We start from the raw sequence: 20,403 nt of genomic DNA, 5'->3' as shown, positions 1-20,403 counted from the left end.
TTTAATTAATTGAGGGCCCAAACTTTAGAAGGGTGATATCCCTTCATGAATCTCATTTGATTGGCATAAAGGAAGACTGGTCTTCCTCTCATGAATATTAGATTGAATGAAGATACAATCTACCTAATTAAGCAGATGCAATGCTCAAGGGGGGTAATCGTGGATTGTCTATGGTTGGGAGGGTAAATCATTGCCTGTGGCAAATGAGCAAGTAAATTCAACAAACATATGACATTTTGACGTTGGTTATTTTGAAGAATGTCATGAAGGTGCTTGTGGGCCAATCTATTTGATAGATATGTCTCAAGCCTATTGGAAAAGGAACCAATTGACTATAAATGTCTAGTCATTCTAATTTTACACTTCATAATGCATTGTATCTTCCTCAATTGCAATGTGGTTTGTTGTCACTACCATTAATTCGACAACAAGGTTGCTCAATTTCCGTAAAGATCGATAGGTGGTCATTAGGAAAAAAACCTAACATCCATTATGTATTTAGAGGTTGTAAAGATGGCAAATTATCAAAACTCCTTGGTATTCCATCCCTCTGTAGGAGTTCTCCATATCTTACGGAAGCAAGTAATCTATCTTCTAGTTTCTTATGGCATGCAAGATTTGGGCATATTAATTATGATAGAATTCACATCATGCAAAAGAATGGTGTTGCGAATTTGCTTACGTTGTCTACGACAATTGAAAAATGGTAACCTTGTATACTTGCAAAACAACATAGAGAATCATTCCCTTGATCTACTTTGTGAGTGCACAAACAATTGCAAATCATTCATTCTAAATTTATATGGGCCTTTATCAATGACTTCTGCTAGAGGATGTAATTGTTTCATATTGTTTATTAATCATTATAGTTTCATGGTTTGGATTTATTCTCGAAGCAAAAATTAGAAGCTTTTGAAACTTTTAGAAAGTTTCACATTATGATTGAAAGTCGGGCACAATCTCATGTTGGCACTCTTTAAACGAACAATGATGGAGAACTCACTTCTATAGTATTTGAGGATTCCCTTCATCAAAAGAGAATTCAACATCATCACTATTCCAGGTACTCCTCAACAAAACAGTGTTGTTAGAAGAATGGATAGAACCATTATAAATATAGTTCGAGCAATGCTATATTTCAAAGGCATCAAGTTGCATTTTTGGATAGAAGAAGAAAGAACAACTATTTTATCTTTGCATTAGATCCCCATCATTTTCTCTTCACCAAACAACTCCATATGAAGTTTGGAATGGTCATCCTCCATTTATTTGGCATCTTCAAATTTTTGGCTCCACTTGCTATGCTTTGATTCCTAACAAAGAAAGAAGTTGCATCATCGAAGTTTTAAGTGCACTTTTCTTGGCTATTCTAAATCTTCCAACGCCTATAGGTTGCATGGTGAAGTTAACAAGAAATTATTTACTGCATGTGATGCCGTATTTTGCGGCATCTTCATTAATATTTGGGTATTAAGCTGATTCAAAAACCTGAATATAATTATATTACCCAACAAAAAAATATTAGTCTTCTCAATAAGTTTGGCATGGCTGATTTGCAACCCATTTAGTATGCCTATGGAACAAAATTTGAAACTCACATCAAATGACTCTATGCAATCTGCTGATGCAACTAAACATAGGTATATCTACTTGTCCAGATATCTTTTGTTTTCTCTGTAGATTCATGCAATACTCTACAGAAACTCTTTAGTTAGCAGGTCTAAAAATGTGTTTCAATATCTACAAAGTACTGAAAACTATGGGCTCAAGAAAGCTAAGACCACACTTTCCATTGCTTGGATAATCAGTCTAAGATTATGCATGTGATTTGGAAGATGGAAAGTCTATATTTGGTTTCTTAATGTGTCTTGGATTTTCCATCAGTTTATGGAAATCTAAGAAGCAACCAGCACCAACCCTATCCTCTGTACAAGCTTAATATATGGCAGCCTCTATGGCAACTTGAGAAATCTCATGGCTGCGAAGAATCCTTAAAGATTTGCCAGTACAAGTTCCATTTACACTACTCTTTGTTGACTATAGATCTACAATCAAAAATTAAAATAACTAAAAACACAGTCTTTCATGATTGAACCAAACACATCAACACCAAGTTTCATTTGATTCGACAACATGTGAAAGATGATAGAGCATAGCTCAAATATTGTCCTGCTGCAAATCAACCTACAGATATTCTTACCAAAGCATTGGGCAGAGAAAAGTTTGAGAAGTTTTGAGAAATGCTTGGTTTAGCTCCTTCAGAATAAGGAGGGGATGTTAATGTATAATCTTCTAAGAATTGGTAATTTTATGTTTTCAATTAGTTTTGTTTTTGTAGTGTTTTTTTTTTGTTAAATTCTGGCCAGATTACTTCTGGCAGTTTGGTAAAAGGTTTCTAACTGTTCCAAACTGAATGCTGCCTCTCTTATTTATATGTTTTTCTGTTCTCATTTATTTGAATAGATAGAGTATTTTCTCAGTCATCGCCATTCTATTGGAATCCTGGCTTAACAAGATACAACAAACAAGGATAAGAAAAAATTCTAGCTTGCTGTTTTTATTTAGGATCAGGGCCCTTACACTGCTAATCTAACTAAAACAAATGGCCATGTCCATTTTACCGTACCTGACTGGAAAATTGAGACTATTTGACAGAAAGAGGTTGTTGATAGCAGAGGGGAACACTACCAAAAGTGTAGGCTACATGTAGGTATTCTATTTCGGCAGAGGTTGCATGCTGAGCCATTGGGGTGGTTGAATTACAAGCCAGTCGTCCTCCACAACAGTGGGGAGCTAAATGGCATGTACATTTCAAGGCAGTCTATTTGTGTAATGTAAGACCACATGAAAGCATTCTAAAACACATTATGATTGTGGATTGGTGAGGAAAAGAGCATAGCTCACTGTTCTTGGAGTTTTCTGCCCATATGATGGTTTCTCTGAAGTTTACTTGTGTTGCATTATTTGTGCAATGAAAGTTGTTTTCCACAATCTGTATAGTCCTGTAATACATGTCATGGAGATTGGCAGCCATTATAAGTGTTCAATGGATATAAAAGTAGTTTGAGGGCATCTCCTTTTAGAGTCCATAAGTTAAGTACTGGAATATGGCCTTGCTACTACAATTTGGCTGCATTTTTGTAATTCACAAAAAGGAAATTTTTTATCTAGTGCGCCCCAATGCCTATTATATGATTTCCTTTGCTCTTTCAATTAGGATTGATACAAAGTGTTGTTATATCTTAGGCAGAAAAAATATAATAAGTAAAGAACTTGCATTTGTTAGAAGATGGTGCCATTTTAATATGTTACACCAGTCATTATTCAATATTTCTCATCTGTGAAATATATATTTACATGATCATGCCTGAATAGACTCTTTGATTTCATAATTATCATCTCATTGATTAGTAGAAGCACTCAAGCTCTTTAAATAGCATTCTACATTATTGAGGCCACAGAGAGACTTTATGACATCCATCGTGGCAGGGGAGTCCATTCTGAAGTGTCTGTTGTTGTCAGTTGGAAGCTCCTTGCGCGCCACCTTTATAGCTTCTCTTATTGCACAATGAACAGATGCAGCTAGAAGTAATGGTGGTTCACCAGAAGCTGTACCATAGCATTGAAATAAAATATTACATATTAGATAAATATCACCATATTGAAATCAGTTCTTATCTTGTAATGTAAGAAAGACAACTCTCTATCGTGCTGAAGCTGGAGGCTTCTAAACCTTTTGAGGAAAGAATTCGTTTTTCATGCAGAGGACTGTTATGTAGCTCAACATTGAACTTTTGAGGTATTGTGTCGATAGTTGGAATTTTGTATGTCCATGTTCCATCAGATACAAGCTTTCCATTCCTGTCAACAACATGTTCCTCCGTCATGAAGAACCCAACTCCTTGAACAAAAGCACCTTCAATCTGCAGCATGGGCTTTCATTCAAATTTTAATTGATTGTAAACACAATCAACTCACCATTTAAATCATTTATAGTTACAATGAAAATATAAAGTTGATTTCTAAATGTCAGTCCTTATCACTACATAATGCAGTTCATATATTTGATCAAATTCATTGGCTTATAAGGTATAGAAGGAAAAAGAGATTAAAAAAATAATAATCACAGCCAATGTATGTAAAGCAACTAAGTGGGTGACACTGACCTGACTACCCAAACAAGAGCTTCCATTTAATGATATTGATTGGAAAATGTTTTAAAATCCATTTAGAAAAAAACATCAAACTAACAAACATTAGTAACATTGGGTCAAGAGAACAATGTATGGGAGTGGAGAAGCTCTTACTAATTGGGTATTTGAAACATTATTATGACAAGAAACTATTATGCAATTGTAGAAGGATGATGAGTTTCATTCTAACAAAATTTCCTCTATGATAATCGATCAAATATTATTACCAAAATATATCTTATAGGCCTTTGGCCTTCCCCCTACCCTGCCCAAGAAAAAATTAAGTTCTTTTTTTCAGATTGTATATTGTAAATTGTAGTTCAATATTTCAAAAACATTTGTCTACTAGTAGGCAACCCATGGGGTATAAAATTACAAAGCTATCACATACCCTTGGGTTTACAAGGTTTTAAGCTTTTCCCTGAATTTTAAACTTATAGTTTGAAAAACCATGTACTTATGATCAAATTGGGCAACAATGAACCAATTTATTGAGGCAGCTAAAACCTCCTTTGACTTTTGGCCATGCCAGACCAAACGGGTTTCCCTTATTTCATGACCCACTCTAATTTAAATTTCAAATTAGCAGATTTAGCTCAATTCCCCATATTTCGGTGAGCTCAAGAGTTTAATAGGAATTTTTTTTTTGCTAAATAAATGGAAAAGGCCTTTTTATTAATAAATCAAAATAATGCATATGAAATATTTAACTGGTACTATTTTAATTTATATTTTTGGGAGATTGGACCACTAAATATTAAGTAATATTAAAATTTCCACGGGAGGCAGATTTCTCATGAGAGCATTTCTAGATGAGTCCTATTGGCTATGACAGGCTATAATTTCCAGTATGGCAATGTTATCGACTGATTTTGAATGCAGAAAATGTGTAGGATTTTTTATGTAAATTTAAATGTTTTTGCTCCAAAACAGAGTATCGGGAATTTGGGTACCCAATTTGACTTGAACTCCATAAATTCTTGGCTCAAGACTTGTAGTGGATCTTTTACAAATTCACTCTCATTTCTCATTCAATGAATGCTTGTTCTACGATTAACTTCTATGGACAAGGCAGATTTCTCAAGAGTTTAATAGGAATTTTTTTTTTGCTAAATAAATGGAAAAGGCCTTTTTATTAATAAATCAAAATAATGCATATGAAATATTTAACTGGTACTATTTTAATTTATATTTTTGGGAGATTGGACCACTAAATATTAAGTAATATTAAAATTTTCCACGGGAGGCAGATTTCTCATGAGAGCATTTCTAGATGAGTCCTATTGGCTATGACAGGCTATAATTGCCAGTATGGCAATGTTATCGACTGATTTTGAATGCAGAAAATGGGTAGGATTTTTTATGTAAATTTAAATGTTTTTGCTCCAAAACAGAGTATCAGGAATTTGGGTACCCAATTTGACTTGAACACCATAAATTCTTGGCTCAAGACTTGTAGTGGATCTTTTACAAATTCACTCTCATTTCTCATTCAATGAATGCTTGTTCTACGATTAACTTCTATGGACAAACCCATAGAGATTTGCAGCTTGTGGGAAAAACCCCATCACATGTAAGTCATAGGACAAAATCCCTAAGATTCTTGTTGGCATTGTCACTATAGGAGTGCATTGTTATTTCAACGGATAGTGCGGCGGAGCTAGTGATGGAGTACTATTTGTTTGCAAGTCTTATTTTGATTGTTTAGTTTCCAGATTTGTTGTAGGTGTGTTGCCATGATGGGAGAATTTTTTGGGTGTTTTCCAACAATATTTGTCACTAATTTTGTTGGGTTTATAATGTTGGTGTCAAAATGGGGCAATGTATTTTAAGAATTTATAGAGAAAACCACACCTAATTTGTGTAGAAGAATGAAATCAATTTCCAGATTTTTTCCCTCTGTCACTGAGGGTGCTTTGTGTTAAAGTCTGTAGCTGCGATAGAGATCTTTATCTTTCAAAACTTGGACGTTATTATCATTATTGTCATCCTCAGCTGAAAAGGACACTCAAGTTTAATTTGTGATATTAAATGTAAATGACATGTGTCATTCTCATGCATTGAGGCATGAATATTCGAAGAGTTATTATTAATTATAGGAGTTATAGGAATCTCAAGAGAGCTTTCAGTTATTATGTGAAGAGTCTCTCCTATTGTTATATATTTGCATCAAGCAAAGGATATTGTACACTTGAACTTTTATTATCAATAAAGAAATATTTTGTTGTGTGGCTGGGTTTTTCCCTTCATTCTCGAAGGGTTTTCCCAGGATATTTCTGGTGTTCTTTGTTTCAGTTTTCTCTTTCTTATTGCTGGTTATTATCTTTGATTTTTGGGCTATAGATTTGAACACTTTGTATGTGTATCGAGTAGTGAATAAGAGTCCGTATAACAACCTTGGTGCAGGTTGACAATGTTCAAGGGTGGTATTTGCTTGTTGTAATGCAATTCCATAGATATTTTTCCATGCTGTTGTAATCACTAATCAGTTTTGGGTTTGTTGCAGCAGATATAAATTTTGAGAGCACACAATAAAAATTGTGTTATTCTTCAATCAAATGACATACATGTTTTTGGATTCACAAATCCCATTTAGGGGCAACAAATCCTCAAAATATATTAACAACTTCACAAACATACAACTAATATTTTATGATAGCCCACAAACCTATAACAAACGCAAACATTAACAAATATGCCAACACCCTCCCTTATTGACCAACAGATTTTGTCATTGCAACAATCTGAACACACACACAGTGACTTGTTTGATGAACTGGGATATACAAATAGTTCAATTCTATGAATCCATCCTCAAACTCATAGATAGTTTGCCTCTAGATCTATGCTCGTCTTCCTTAAATAAGGGGAATCAGAAATCAGACTCCTTTTAAGGATATTATAGAATTTTGAAGTCTGAAAAAGCACCCAATGTATGAGATGAACTCCCATCCATCTGCTTAGTCTATGTATTAGTTCATCCTTTCAGCTTTCTGTAAAAGTTGGTTGCAGAGCCTTATAATAAAGAAAAGAAAGTTCTCTTGTTTCTATCTCTGTGTTCCAAGTTTTGTCTTGTCTCTCTGAAATGTCTGATCAATCCATTTACACCTTTGAATAATATCTCTGTCAACTCATCATATGATCTGTCTTCAAGGCAATGAATAGGCATTTTAAGGGCCGCGAATTGATTAGGAAGGAGATTTAGTAGAAGGGACTCATGGATTAAAGGTCGGGATGAGTAAAGGTCGGGATGAGTACGAGAGCTAGGCAAAATCAACCTCACAGCTGAACAAAAACAATAGGCAAGCTTTTCTGAATTTCTTGCTCAAGCTGAAAAGTCAATTGATTTACCTGGTGAAAAAAATGTTCAGGAAATGAATTAGCTTCAGAAGATAATGAAAGATTTTCTGGTAAAGGTTTCTGGGTTACTCCCATTAAGCCTTAGGATATTCATCCAGACATTAAAGGGTTTAAATCTTTGATGAATTATAAAAATCCTCATAGATGTAAATATGCTGAACTACATGTTACAAATGGATCCGAAGGAAACCTCAAGTTGTTTATCCAGATTCAGATCAAGCATCTTAGAGAAAACTTTAAAGGATCCACATGCTTTCCAATGTATGCATCTCTTATGTCAGAATAGGTATAAATTGGTATTACCAACATGGTTTACCGACAATAATGCTTATGATGCTAGGTTTCTCAGAACCACACATGCATTATCAGGTGCTGCTTGTGACTCAATGGCTCAAGGCTCCATCTATTTTGATTGTGCAATAGACCTCCCAATTAGTTTAAAAGATTAAAACCTGGATGATGTTTTGACCTATGAGTTGAGAACAATTAATATGGAAATGAAGTCTATAATTATTTTTCATACCCTGATCTTGTAATGTATTGTTGTCATATGGCTGCCCTATTTCCTCTTCAGTAGGACCACCGAAATTGTGAATAACCAAATAGCAGGGATTTTGCACCTCCGAAATGGAAGACAATGCTGAACTTCCAACTGGAATTTGCTATTACAAATAAAATATCCAAATCACATACCTACAACAATAACGAACTCGGCCTTATATACTCCAAGAAACTTCCCAAAGGACTACAAATGTGTCAACATGGCCAAAACATTACAACTAATAAGTTAAAAGGGGGCACAAGAGATATTATTATTAAATATCGGGGTCATGCAAACTATTAATTTTAATTGAACTGTTTAATTATTATATTATTATTTTGTCCCTCTTTAATTTTATAACTAAATTAATCAATTAAAGAAGTCCTTTATAATATTTTTTAATTTCTGAAACCACTTAATCAATTGATTTAGTTTAATTTATTAAAATTTGGGGACATTGCAGGTCTTCATTATCCATTATAGGCTATATCATAAATTGAGTTCATATATAGAAAATCCCCAAAAAGCTCTTTTCAACTTTTACCAAAAGCTGTGAGGATGAACTAATACATAGACTAATCAAATGGATCAAATTTCATGTCATACTTAGCATGCATTTTCAGAATTCAAAATCCTATAATATCCTTAAAGCAGTCCGATTTCTGATTCCCCTTATTATAGGAGGAAGAACATACTCTCTATCCCTTTAGGATATCTAAGTTAAGACCCTTCTAACTATTAATGATGTTGAGCGGACTGATATTGCTCACACACTTATCTTTTGCAATGGTAGATGAGGGCACTTTATAGACCAATCCCTCACTATTTTCCAAGGCTAGAGAAATAGTGATTTCAGATCCATCAGTATCTTGGACATGTAGCATCGTACCAAAAAAATTATCAAAATCTAAATGAACCTTTTGAAGAGCACATGATTATACTAAGAGGGGGGTGAATTAATATAATAACAAATTTGCTGATTTAAAACTTTTATCCAAATAATAACTTTAAATACCAAAATAAACAATTATGTGCATGAACACAATAACACAATGTGTACGTGGAAACCCAATGCAGGAGAAAACCACGACAAATAAATGTTTTTATATAAATTTGTTCTTTTTACAATGATTTGTAGGCTGGAACCCCTATGTTTATGAGCACTGACTCACTGAAAGCTCCAACTTCTACACTTCGCAAGCACCGACCTACTAGAAACACCAACCCCCATTGCTTGTTCCATTACACAAACTTGTTTTCCACCTTATCGTTGTTGCTTACTCAATGGATGATGGACAATTAAATCATTTCTTTTTACACTTATTTTTAAACCTCAGATTCAAGTCTGCAATACTTTTTACATCTGTATGTTCTTCTACATCTGCATAAACATCTCCACTTATTTTTGCATAAATATATTTTTATATCTTCCTAAATCTGCAGTGTTATATGTACTTATTTTTCTTTTATCTCATTCTTCAATTTAATACGTATTCCAGATTAATAAACCTGTATACACATTTTAATTGCTTTACTCTGCCACATGGATTTCTTCTTCACACATCACACAGTCCTTACCTACTATTTATTTTCTTCCCACTGTTCTGCTCCTATATTCTTTTTATCACACATCTCTCATCCATTTCTCAATCATGATTTTTGAACCATATTATATATGTATCCTACATAGCTTTTTAATTAGAAGATTGTGTCTTTTTGTAGATAATGACTTTTCATAACTATTAGTTACTCCATCGATTTATATTAATCCTGTATCTTTTAATTTCATCTTCCTTTATAACTACAGACGGCCTAAGTATCAAGCTGTATGTCATCAATATATCAAACACTATTTTCTTGTGTGGCATCCTTCAATTTCTGTGTATGGTTCCACGACTACGCTACCATCCATTTATTTGTAAACACTGGTGGAATTAACATATGGAATCGCTGCTGTTTCTGATCGCTTCCCATTATTGTTAACTGATTTGGATAGACATGACATCTTTGATGATTATTTTCAACCCCAATGGCATCTGTAGAAACGCGACATCATTTCTTTGTTGATGTGTATAAAGGATTATTGCTTGTATTGATTATTTTATCACTGTTCCAATAGTCTCTACATATTTATTGCTGGCTTGTTCTGTTGGCAAACATATTTGTTGTTTTCAAACGTGACACCACTTTGACCTGTTGTGATGTTTTCTTTAAATGCAGAGCACATAATATATTTGATAGTCTTCCTAGTGCACAATCCATATTTTCTTCATGATAATCTGAAGTCAACTTCATACTCCTGATGGCACATGGTTCTTATTAACTTCAGAAGTTAGACGTTTCATCATTGCATAAACTGGATACTCCGGTTTGTTTGTTGTATACATTCTCACCAATTCCAACATAATTATTATTGTTTGTTTGCTTCTTCATGGCTCCCATATTTGACAAACTTATCGCTTCACATTTAGATGTTGACCAATTATGATTTGGTTGAATCTGATCGTTTCTTCCACTCTTATGACGTGGCTTTGGCTTGGACTTCATCTCTTTGTTTATCATGTCAATTTCTGCCACTATTCAAAATATTATTTCCTGTAATATTTGTGATGGTGTTTATTTGGGCATCCATATGTTGAAGACGGATTCAACTTTTTTCGTTGCTTGAATGAACACCGTGTATAAGTCTTTTAATTAATGTTTCTTCAATATAGTCTCTAGTGTTGTGTTAATTATACTTTGGACAATGTTTCCATCTTGTTGCAGCATGCTCAAATATGATCACTGATGAAGTCACGTGTATACTTTTGACTCATATATATAATTGCATATTTGCAAGTTTTAACATTGCCTTATTTGTTCCAAATATCATGACGGCACATAGTCTATGCCAAATAGGATGATGTGGTAAGTTCAACTGCCACTTCAACATTGTATATTGTTTCAGCCTGTAGAGTCCATTCGCTACATTCAGCATTCAAATAAAGGTTATTGGGCTTCTCTATAACATTACTCCTTGCCGTTGACTCATTATCCTCGTTCCATCATCTTGTTCCATGTTATTTGTTTTGAATATTATATCTGCATATACTGAGTGATGTGTATCATTTGTCTATCGCTGCTTTCAAATGACTGGCTCCTAGAAAGGATATATATTGCTGCTGCTGTAGTCTTTGACTTCAATACATATTGGTCCATATATTTCTTACTCCATTTTATTGAATGATATAAACATCTTTTGACTTATATTTGCAAGTTGTCGCCTAGGCTTAGCTTCTTTGGGATGATACGTTTTGCAAATATTGAGTATGTTGGGAGCACATTTTGCAACTGACAGTTTTGAGTAAAATCCAGTCACAAAACAAGATGATCAGCCACAGCGTGCGAGACAAAGTCTCTCCTACCTTAGAGGGAAGGCTCCCCCTTTTCACCATTCCTTGGATCAACTCAAGGTAAGCAAGAAGTTGGGAGATTTTGTAAAAGGGTGTTACCAATATTCTTTCCTCTTAGCTTTTAGGAAAGAATCCACTTAACCATGGAGCAAGTAATGGGCAAGATGAAATCTCTAACTACACTTCTATCTAACAGCGGAAATGGTGATACCGATAAACCAACACCAACTCAAAGGTTAGCTAAAAGTGTACCGATTTGGCTCTAAGTCCGATCATAATTCTATATGAATAAGCTTTATTATTGGGGCACAAAGACTTACAGTATTAAAGATATCCTAATTATTTTGTGAATCAAGAAAGAGATATAAGCTACAGACAAAGCTTCTTGTCTATATATCTCTACAATTGCTCCTAGTCAAAGCTCCAGATCTGGTTGCTTTCTAATTCTTTTTAAACTCGATTATCAAGAATGTAAAACAACACATGAATCAAAGATAACAAATGCAAATCACAGTCAAAGCTTCTAACTTGCACACGTAACAATTTCACTCAATCAAAGTTCAATCTCAATTGATTCTTTATATTCACTTTTCTTTCAAAATTTCTCCAAAGCTCTCTTGCATACAATAAAAGATGATTTTACGATAAGAGAACACTCCTTTATATAGGCAAAGGAGTTGAGAAAAAAATGGAGGAAAAAGTGAGAGCAACTCAACCAACTTTGACCTAGTCTAACTGAAAGAGAAATTATTGGCTTACATGTCACTACGCATGTAATTCGTATTACATGTAATTACACAATTTCATGCAATACATCCTCTTTGATCTACAAACATAAAAACAAATTAACAATCTTAAAGACTGTTCTTTAATGCCTTGAATTTGATGATGACATCATGCACTGTAGAAAAATCAGAAATCTCCATTGTCTTTGATATGGCTTCTATTCTTATTGCATCAGCATATGCTGATTTCACAATCTTGGAATTTGCTGACAAAGAATCTTTGAAGTGCTTTGCTAAAGATTTATGCAAAGCAAACTTGTTCATTGTATGAGAACCAAAATCTTTAGAATCTAAATCAGCATTGATCCTGCTTGTATATTCTGAAGTTATCCCTTCAAGTGCAACTAAGTTACCATATTCGTCAAGAATGTGGCATCCCATTTATTCAAAGTCACACGTGATCACAACTTTAATTGCTTGACAATCTTCTAAATTAGCCTGCACCTTTTGTTACAAGCTTTCTTAGTGCCTCTTCCTTGAAATGCATGAGTCCATGACATCTGTAGAACATTTCACAAGATGGAAGAACGTCACATGTAACCATGGCATCTAGATCAGATTTAGCAATCTCATCCCAATCATTCAGAATTTCTTTCAAAGTATTAGCCTCCTAAACCAAAGATGCAGTCAAATCATGTATCATTTCTTCAACATTTTTGATACGTCCAAGAACTCTGGTTGTATCTGCAATGGTTTGTAATGTCCCCTTTTTGGGACATTAGAAATATTAAAGGACACATTTATATGATATTAAAATTGACTATGAAAGTGTGGATTCTTATTATAAAAGGTCAATTTAATATTCAAAATGGACTAAAGATGACAAGGAGAGATAAGATGAAAAGCTAGGAGGGAAGTCAAAGAGTCACAATTGGGAGAATAAAAGGAGAAGGGACTCTTTCATTTCGCATGCTTGATTTATTATTCAGATTTCAATTTCTCTCTTGCGAGAGTATTCAAAAAGCTTCAGTTTTCAGCTAGTGTGAGGACGTAACCCCTCGTGCTAGCAGATAGTGGACGCAAACCCATTGTCTATGGAGACGTCACTTCAAGTGTTTCGTATGCACTTACAAATTCTTCTTTGAGTGTTCCAATCTGATCGTAAACTATGTATTTAAGATTGGATTCTAAATGTTTGTTATTGTATTGTTGTTGTATAATGCAATAACATGTTTGAGGAATTTTACGAGAGCTTCCTGATTTTATATTGTGGGTCTATAATGCATTTTTATATGCTTGAATCCTAAGTATCATTTTGAGAAAGAACGGTTTAATATCTGTTGGATTTTCTGCTAGTTTTTATTGTATTTTGTAATACATCTGCATATGTTTAGTTTTGAATATATTTGGAGAAAAAATCGAGTAAATATTCGGTTTGGGATATTTCATGGCTTGTATCCTTCAAAAATGACTTCTCCCATCCAAGACTTCACAACTCTACTATCCTTCTCTCCTTAGGTGTCTGAGATACAACAACTGCATGTTGTGAGGATTGTTGTTGAATAAACTCATTTAAGCAAGCAACCTCCTACTTAAGCTAGTTTTTCTTTTCCCATAATTCATGATTGCTCTTTGACAGATTAGCAAGTGTGTCTTGAGCATCTTGTAAGCGACCCAATCGTGACTGCTTTCCAATTTCTACCTTGGTGAATTTGTAATCAGAACGAATAAGTTCTTCAACTAGCTTGTTCACCAATGGTTCAACAACTTCTACAAATTTGGTCTTTTCATAATCAACTAAGATCCTTAAAACAATCTTATCTTTCAAAGATTTGGACTTAGTTTTCTTAATAGGAAGGTCATTTGTGGGTATGACAACCTTTCTTCTCTTCATTGTAATCCTACTCAACCATGTAGGCAAACTGAAATTTTCATCTGTGGAATCAAGTACAGTGAAGACCATTGGCATTGATCCTGATTGTATCTCTATTGTAACTGAGCAAGATTCAGTTTGCACAACTGAAATCATAGGTGCATGATGGGAGGATTCTGTCATGAACATCTCAAAACCAATTAGGGATGTATCAAGTTGAGAAACTTGACCTTCTGTAAGAGTTAGAAAATCCTCGAACACATTCCCTAAATGTTCACAAGCTGTTAAAATGGGAGGAGCTACTGAAGATATAGGAAGATCCAATGTATTTACTTCTGAGGTCGGGATGGAAGGTGTGAAAACAGTGGAAAACAAATCCACATCATCATCTATCGTACCCAAAAAAGGTACTTCCTACATTGATGGTTCCTGAGTTTGTACAGGTCTAGGAGGAGATATGATCATGACTTCTCCTTCTTCCTCCTCATCTTCTTCATCAAGTCCTTCATCTGATTCTCCTTTTAACTCTTGAACTTGTTCAAGTGTCTACGATAATTCAAATCCCTTTCCACCTTTCAATTTGAATTTGAGGGATTTCTTTATATCAAAAGAAGATGCTCCATCTTACCGACAATTTCTAATTGTGACTTCCTTTCAAGAGGACCAAAGCTTCCACAATCCAAACCCAACTTTGGATTGACCCTTTTAAGACCTTTGATTTTCAACCACTTGTTGATGTTTGCCAGAATAGATTGAAATCTATCAAGGATAGAAGTACCTTCCTTTTGCTATCATTGAATAGGGAAAGGGCATCGTTTATCAAAACCAACCTGATGATATAATGGATCAAGAATATTACCATCATCTGTAGCAAAGTCAACCTACAGTAGTCCATTTTCATTATATCAAACTCCGTCTGCATGCCAATCCAAATATCTTCTATATGATGGACATCAGTAAATGCTCTCTTGATTTTTGAGTTCATCTCTCTGTAATCAAAATCAAATCTGGCTTTGAACTTCTTCAATGTAACCAACTGAAGTTTTGCTTCCATGGCCTTTTTTTGTGTACAAAATTGATGATATAATGACTGATCACCAAGGGTTTAGCAAAATAAATACCAAAACCTGGCCTACGAAGGGCATGTTGGTCAGATTGAACCTCCATGAGTTGTCTAGTCAATTCCATTAGAATGATTCTGTCAATAGCATACCTAGGTAAGGTATATGGTTCTCCTTTGAAATACCCAACTCTTAAATAGGTAAAAGTTGGACACTGAATAAAGATGAAATCATATTGATTAACCTTATCCCAAGCCTCATCTGACACTCTTTTGAGAGATGACTCCTTACCAAAAAAGCACCATAAATGTCCAAAAAATGCATCTTGAACTCTCTTATAGTGATACTATTTGTCAAAGTAATCTGATCATAATATTCCCAAACTGGAACTTGAAGACAGTCTCCTTTGGTTGAAAATCTTGAAGAAGATCCCATAGCAGCAACAACATAGACAAGATAAGAATTCATGTAGAACGGTGTTGATGTTCCTACATTGAGTAACTACTCACAAAGTGCAGTGCTAATAAGTTCTCCCCAAAAGATATGTTCCTTCTTATCAATGATTTGAAAAATGAACTTATACATCCATGGTTCAAAATCACTAGAATCCTTGAGACTGCATATTTTGTTGCGAAGGATAATTAGGTCTTTGTTTTCTGGCTTGAAACTAGATCTGTGAATGGTTTTTGGCCATCTTGAGAAATTGTTTCTCTTGGAATACAACCAATACAAATTAACATATTTCTAATAATTACCCTTATTTGCATTCCATATCTCCAAATATGTTTCTTTAGTCAAATCCACGCACTCTACACTCTGCAGCACTTTGAAAATCTGTTCAATAACCTCAGGATCAAGGCTAATAATAACATTACCATCAACATTCTTGATTGTTTTTGACTTCGAATAAAATGCTTTGCACATCCTAGAACAAATTCTGGTTCAAGGGCAGCCATAGGAAAGGAAGACACCAAATGAATATTACTCCTTTTGATGCATTTCATTTCATGACTAGCAGAAGCTTCTATCCTTCGCAAGAAATCAATCATATCTACATGCCCGATCTTTCTATCTTACACACTATCAAGAATAGACGTGACCTGGGATGAAGTTGCATGAGCCAACTCTTTATCACATTGATATTTCATCTTGCCTTTTGATTTTGTAGATGAGGGCATCCCTTGTGCTTGTACTGCAACATGAAAATTCCAAAATGTGAACACATCATCAAAGGATATTGCTTCCATAGAAGCGTTGATTCTTGATCAACAACAAAGCTTGGAAGTATGGATAAGACACTTTGAAGATCTAATGTGATGATCTTGAAAAGAGACAACATGCATATGTAAAGGCTGGAATAAGGCTTGAGGGGATGAAAATATGAGGTGGAAGTGAACGTTTATGAATATGCTTTAAGACATGAAAGTTGAATGCATGAGAATGCATGCAAATCAAATGTTTTGACTTTTAAAAGTGACTTTGAGTCAAAAATGGGTTTTCAAGATGTCATTGCACGAAAAATGAGTTACATGTATATGTGACATGCGATTGAGAACGAAAAATGAGAATGCATTTAAATGCGGATGAAAGGTGAGTTGACATGTATTGCATGCAAAGGATGAGATGAATGTGTTATGACATGAAAAGTGGAATTATATGTAATTGCTCATGAAATGTAATTGCATATGAAAGGAATGGATGCAATGTGGCTTGGCATGTGATGACAAAAATGGAATGAAAAGATGCACTTGCATTCGCTGATGGAAGATGAAGTGAAGTGAAATATGCTCAAGTTCTTGGGAAAGAACTTGCAACTTCTTCCAAATGAAGAAAACCAAAAAAACAAGCAAGCAACAAAAACAAACACAAAAGAAACATGTACCTTCAAACATGTCAACAAGCAAGATACCTTAACATGCAAACTCAAATTTGAAATTTGGGAAAAAACCAAACATATGAAAATGAGACTTTTCATCATTTTTAAAAAGAAAATGCCCTTTTCATGACATCAATATCAACAAATGTGAAACATCACGTTAAAACATGCATCAAATCAGCAACATAAGCATGAATGAATTAGCAAAATTGAAAATTTCCACTTACTTGAAGATTAATATGCCAAATATGAAGGGAATGAAGTTCCAATTTTGACAAATTCCCAAACAAACTTGGACCTCTTCAACCTTGCAATGATGAATTCGAAATGAGCATTCAATGAGGCATTTTTGGATGAGAATGCCCAAAACATGCCCTAAAATCCCTCTCAATTCCAACGTTTTCAATAAATGCAAGATTATGGAACGTTTTCATCAAAAATGTGGTTTCAATCTCCCATTACATGAGTCGTTTTTGGCATTGAAAGGCAAAAACATGTCTTCTAATAGCAACGATATGGATTAATATCAAAAAACGCCCCTTCTATATGCAAAAACATGATTTGAAAATGACCAAATCTAAGTGTTTCTTGTCAAAATATGCCCTAAAATGGAATGATAATTGACATTTCTTGCATGGAGATTCAACGTCAAATGCTCTTCAAATGCAAAAACGACCCTATAGAGAAGATTTTTTTGACTTGGAATGAATAGATTTGAAGTTTCCAAGCAAAAACATGTTCTTGGAGGGCAAGTGCATGGAGTTTTGCCTTCAATCTTCAAAAACAGGTTTCTTGGAGGCAAATGCATGCTCTTGGAGACAAAATGCACCTTTTAGATGCCATTACAAGTTTTAAAAAAAAACTCAAAAATGACTCCCTTAGCAAAAACACACCTTTTGGGTGCAAACACACGTTTTAAAAACTTCCAAAAATGAGTCTAAAGGCAAAACACACCTTTTAGGTGCTATTGCATGTAAGCAGTGGGAGCCATAAGCAAAAATGCACCTTTTAGGTGTAATTGAATGTTTTGACAATACATGTAATAACATGCTTTAAGTGTTTCAAAGGCATTTTCATTCAAAATCGCACTTTTAGATGCAATTGCATATTTTCAATGAAAATGTGCTTGTAGACATGTTTGCAAAACTTAAGTGATGAATTAAGCATGTGCCAATTTAACTTTTGAATAAATATTACTCAAATGGGTCATAAATAGTATTTACACAATATAGTTAATATAGTATGTGCAAATATCATCTTAAAAGTAATATTTATCAAAATGTTTTGATTTAAAACTCAAAAATTAAATCAAACTATATAGTTAATATAGTCACTTAAGTGAAAAATTAAAAAGCAACTCAACATAAAAATATAACATAAAGTGCACTATAGTTACTTTAAGTGAAAATTTGAAATGATAAAGTAACTTTAAAACATAAAATGAATTCATGTTGCATTTTTCAAAAAGTGAATGTCAACTTAAAAATATAACATGATATTTTTAATTTGTGCAGTTGCACCTAAAAGGTCCACTTTTTGGGCACTAAAATGATCATATCTTTTGATTGCCAACTCCAATCAAGCCCTAAGATAGATCAAATCGAAGGGAAAACCAAAAACAATGATTTGAGTAAAACCAAAGGACCAAAAGCCAACAAACACACACTCAAAAATAAGAAAAAGGACATTGAAGGCTTCAAAAATCAAGCATAGGCTCGACAAACAAAAAAACTCAAAAGACTTGACGAAAGCCTTTAGTAAAAGGATTCATTATATCAATTGGAATTTATTGGTTGATCAATACTAACCAATTAAATAACGAACTAAACTCAAAGAAATGCAAAACTAAGTTGAAAAAGTTTCATACTATTACCTACATTTTGTAGTGACAAAATGCAAGACAACAAAGTCATTGGACGATCCTGTTCTATCATAATTTTACCTTTTGAATAGGAGTATGAACATCTTTAAATGCATCATGATAACTTCTGTGAGGATTTTGTTGTTTTATACAAAAACAATGGTTGTATTTATTCATATTCTATCATTATCTTCAATATTTAGGGTTCACAATCAACTAATCATTCTTATTATATCTTAAGATCAATAACAAGATCTTAACATTCTTGACATCAGTGACAGTTCCCTTATGTACCTTTGACATCAATGACAATAATTCCATCACCTTTTCCAGATGAGATTGTTTACCGTACAAGTAAAGAAATCAACGCATAAAGACAATAATAGCAGAATAGCAGAATACAGAAACACCACCGGACATCATCCCGTCGGCTACAGAATACAAAACACCGCCGGAACCATCCAGTCGACTAACAGAGATGCCCACTATGTGATGTATATCTCACTCAGGGGACCCCAATATCTCATAAACAAGAAAAAGGTGACCAACAAACATGTGGGATCACTACAAGTGGAGCATTGCTTTACAATAGAAAGCAACTATAACAAAATATTTTTGGTCACATGAAGGCTTAACATGTGTCCACAATAAGGTAGAGTTGCCCCTTTATGGCCGTGTGGATCACCCTTAGTTTTTCTTAAAGGGACTTGAGTCGCTAGTGAGGTCAGCAGTCCTAACCTCTAGACTGATTCAAATTCAGAGTCATAACCCTCTAGATCTACCCTTTGAGGAGGTTTTACGAGAATGGTTTTAAGTAGTGTTTGCCGTAGACCCATGTAAGAATGTGGTTGCCACAAACTTGCTAAAGCCATTGTTGAGGAGTGATCTAGGTGGAACATTCTCTTTGCTAAGGGCCAAATTTATCCAAAAACCATTTTATTACATGAGATATAGTAGGGTCACATGTGAGAGAAAACAATTTGAAGCCATAATTGAAGATCTTTGTAAGGATAAAGTCCTCCAAAGAATTAATCAATGTGCACCATTTTATGTATGATCCAAGCTTTTAGTTGTTGGATAGCAGTGGCACTAGCAATGATAATTATCCATTTGGAATCAAATGCTTCACAACTTTCTCCTTCTCAAAATCTATACCTTTCTCTAAAGTATTGTTTAATTTCGATGCCTAAATCTTAAAGGACATTATTTCGTAGAGCCCCTTGTTGACTCAAGGTTGTGATTGCTTCAAAATATTGGAGTCTTTGATGCTCATAATTTTGAACGAATTGGGTTCTTAGGTCTACTAAGGTAGTGTTAATGCTAAGATGGAGACCTTCATGGGTCACTTCTCTAATCAATCTGACTGTTCCTTGTTCCATTGATCCTTCTCTACTAAAAAATCAACAAAAGCATTCTTATTGCTTGACAAATGTTCTAATTCAAAGTCAAAGGTGTCCAAAAAGTGCGCCCACTAGAGAAGTCTTCCTCTTTTTTCTTTGTCTATGGATTCTTTCATAAAGA

At 34.2% G+C, this 20,403-nt stretch overlaps 1 protein-coding gene across 2 annotated transcripts in view; it reads right to left on the bottom strand.

Moving 5' to 3' along the window:
- Window positions 1-3,213: 3,213 nt before the first annotated feature.
- LOC149553974 (indole-3-acetaldehyde oxidase-like) overlaps window positions 3,214-20,403 on the bottom strand; it is a 234,801-nt gene continuing 217,611 nt past the window's right edge. For both annotated transcript variants that reach the window (XM_089789308.1, XM_089789309.1), the window contains 2 exons: window positions 3,734-3,923; window positions 3,214-3,609 (listed from right to left, as the gene is read on the bottom strand). In XM_089789308.1, the coding sequence (XP_089645434.1) occupies window positions 3,401-3,609; window positions 3,734-3,923 (399 nt within the window). In that variant the 3' untranslated portion in view covers window positions 3,214-3,400. The remainder of the gene's footprint in view (window positions 3,610-3,733; window positions 3,924-20,403) is intronic.

Source organism: Cupressus sempervirens, chromosome 6, assembly GCF_028749045.1.
Source record: "Cupressus sempervirens isolate cs-2001-9-10 chromosome 6, ASM2874904v1, whole genome shotgun sequence".
Taxonomy (NCBI): Eukaryota; Viridiplantae; Streptophyta; class Pinopsida; order Cupressales; family Cupressaceae; genus Cupressus; species Cupressus sempervirens.
The sequence above is the reverse complement of the archived record's forward strand: the minus strand, read 5'-3'. Positions and strand labels throughout refer to the sequence as shown.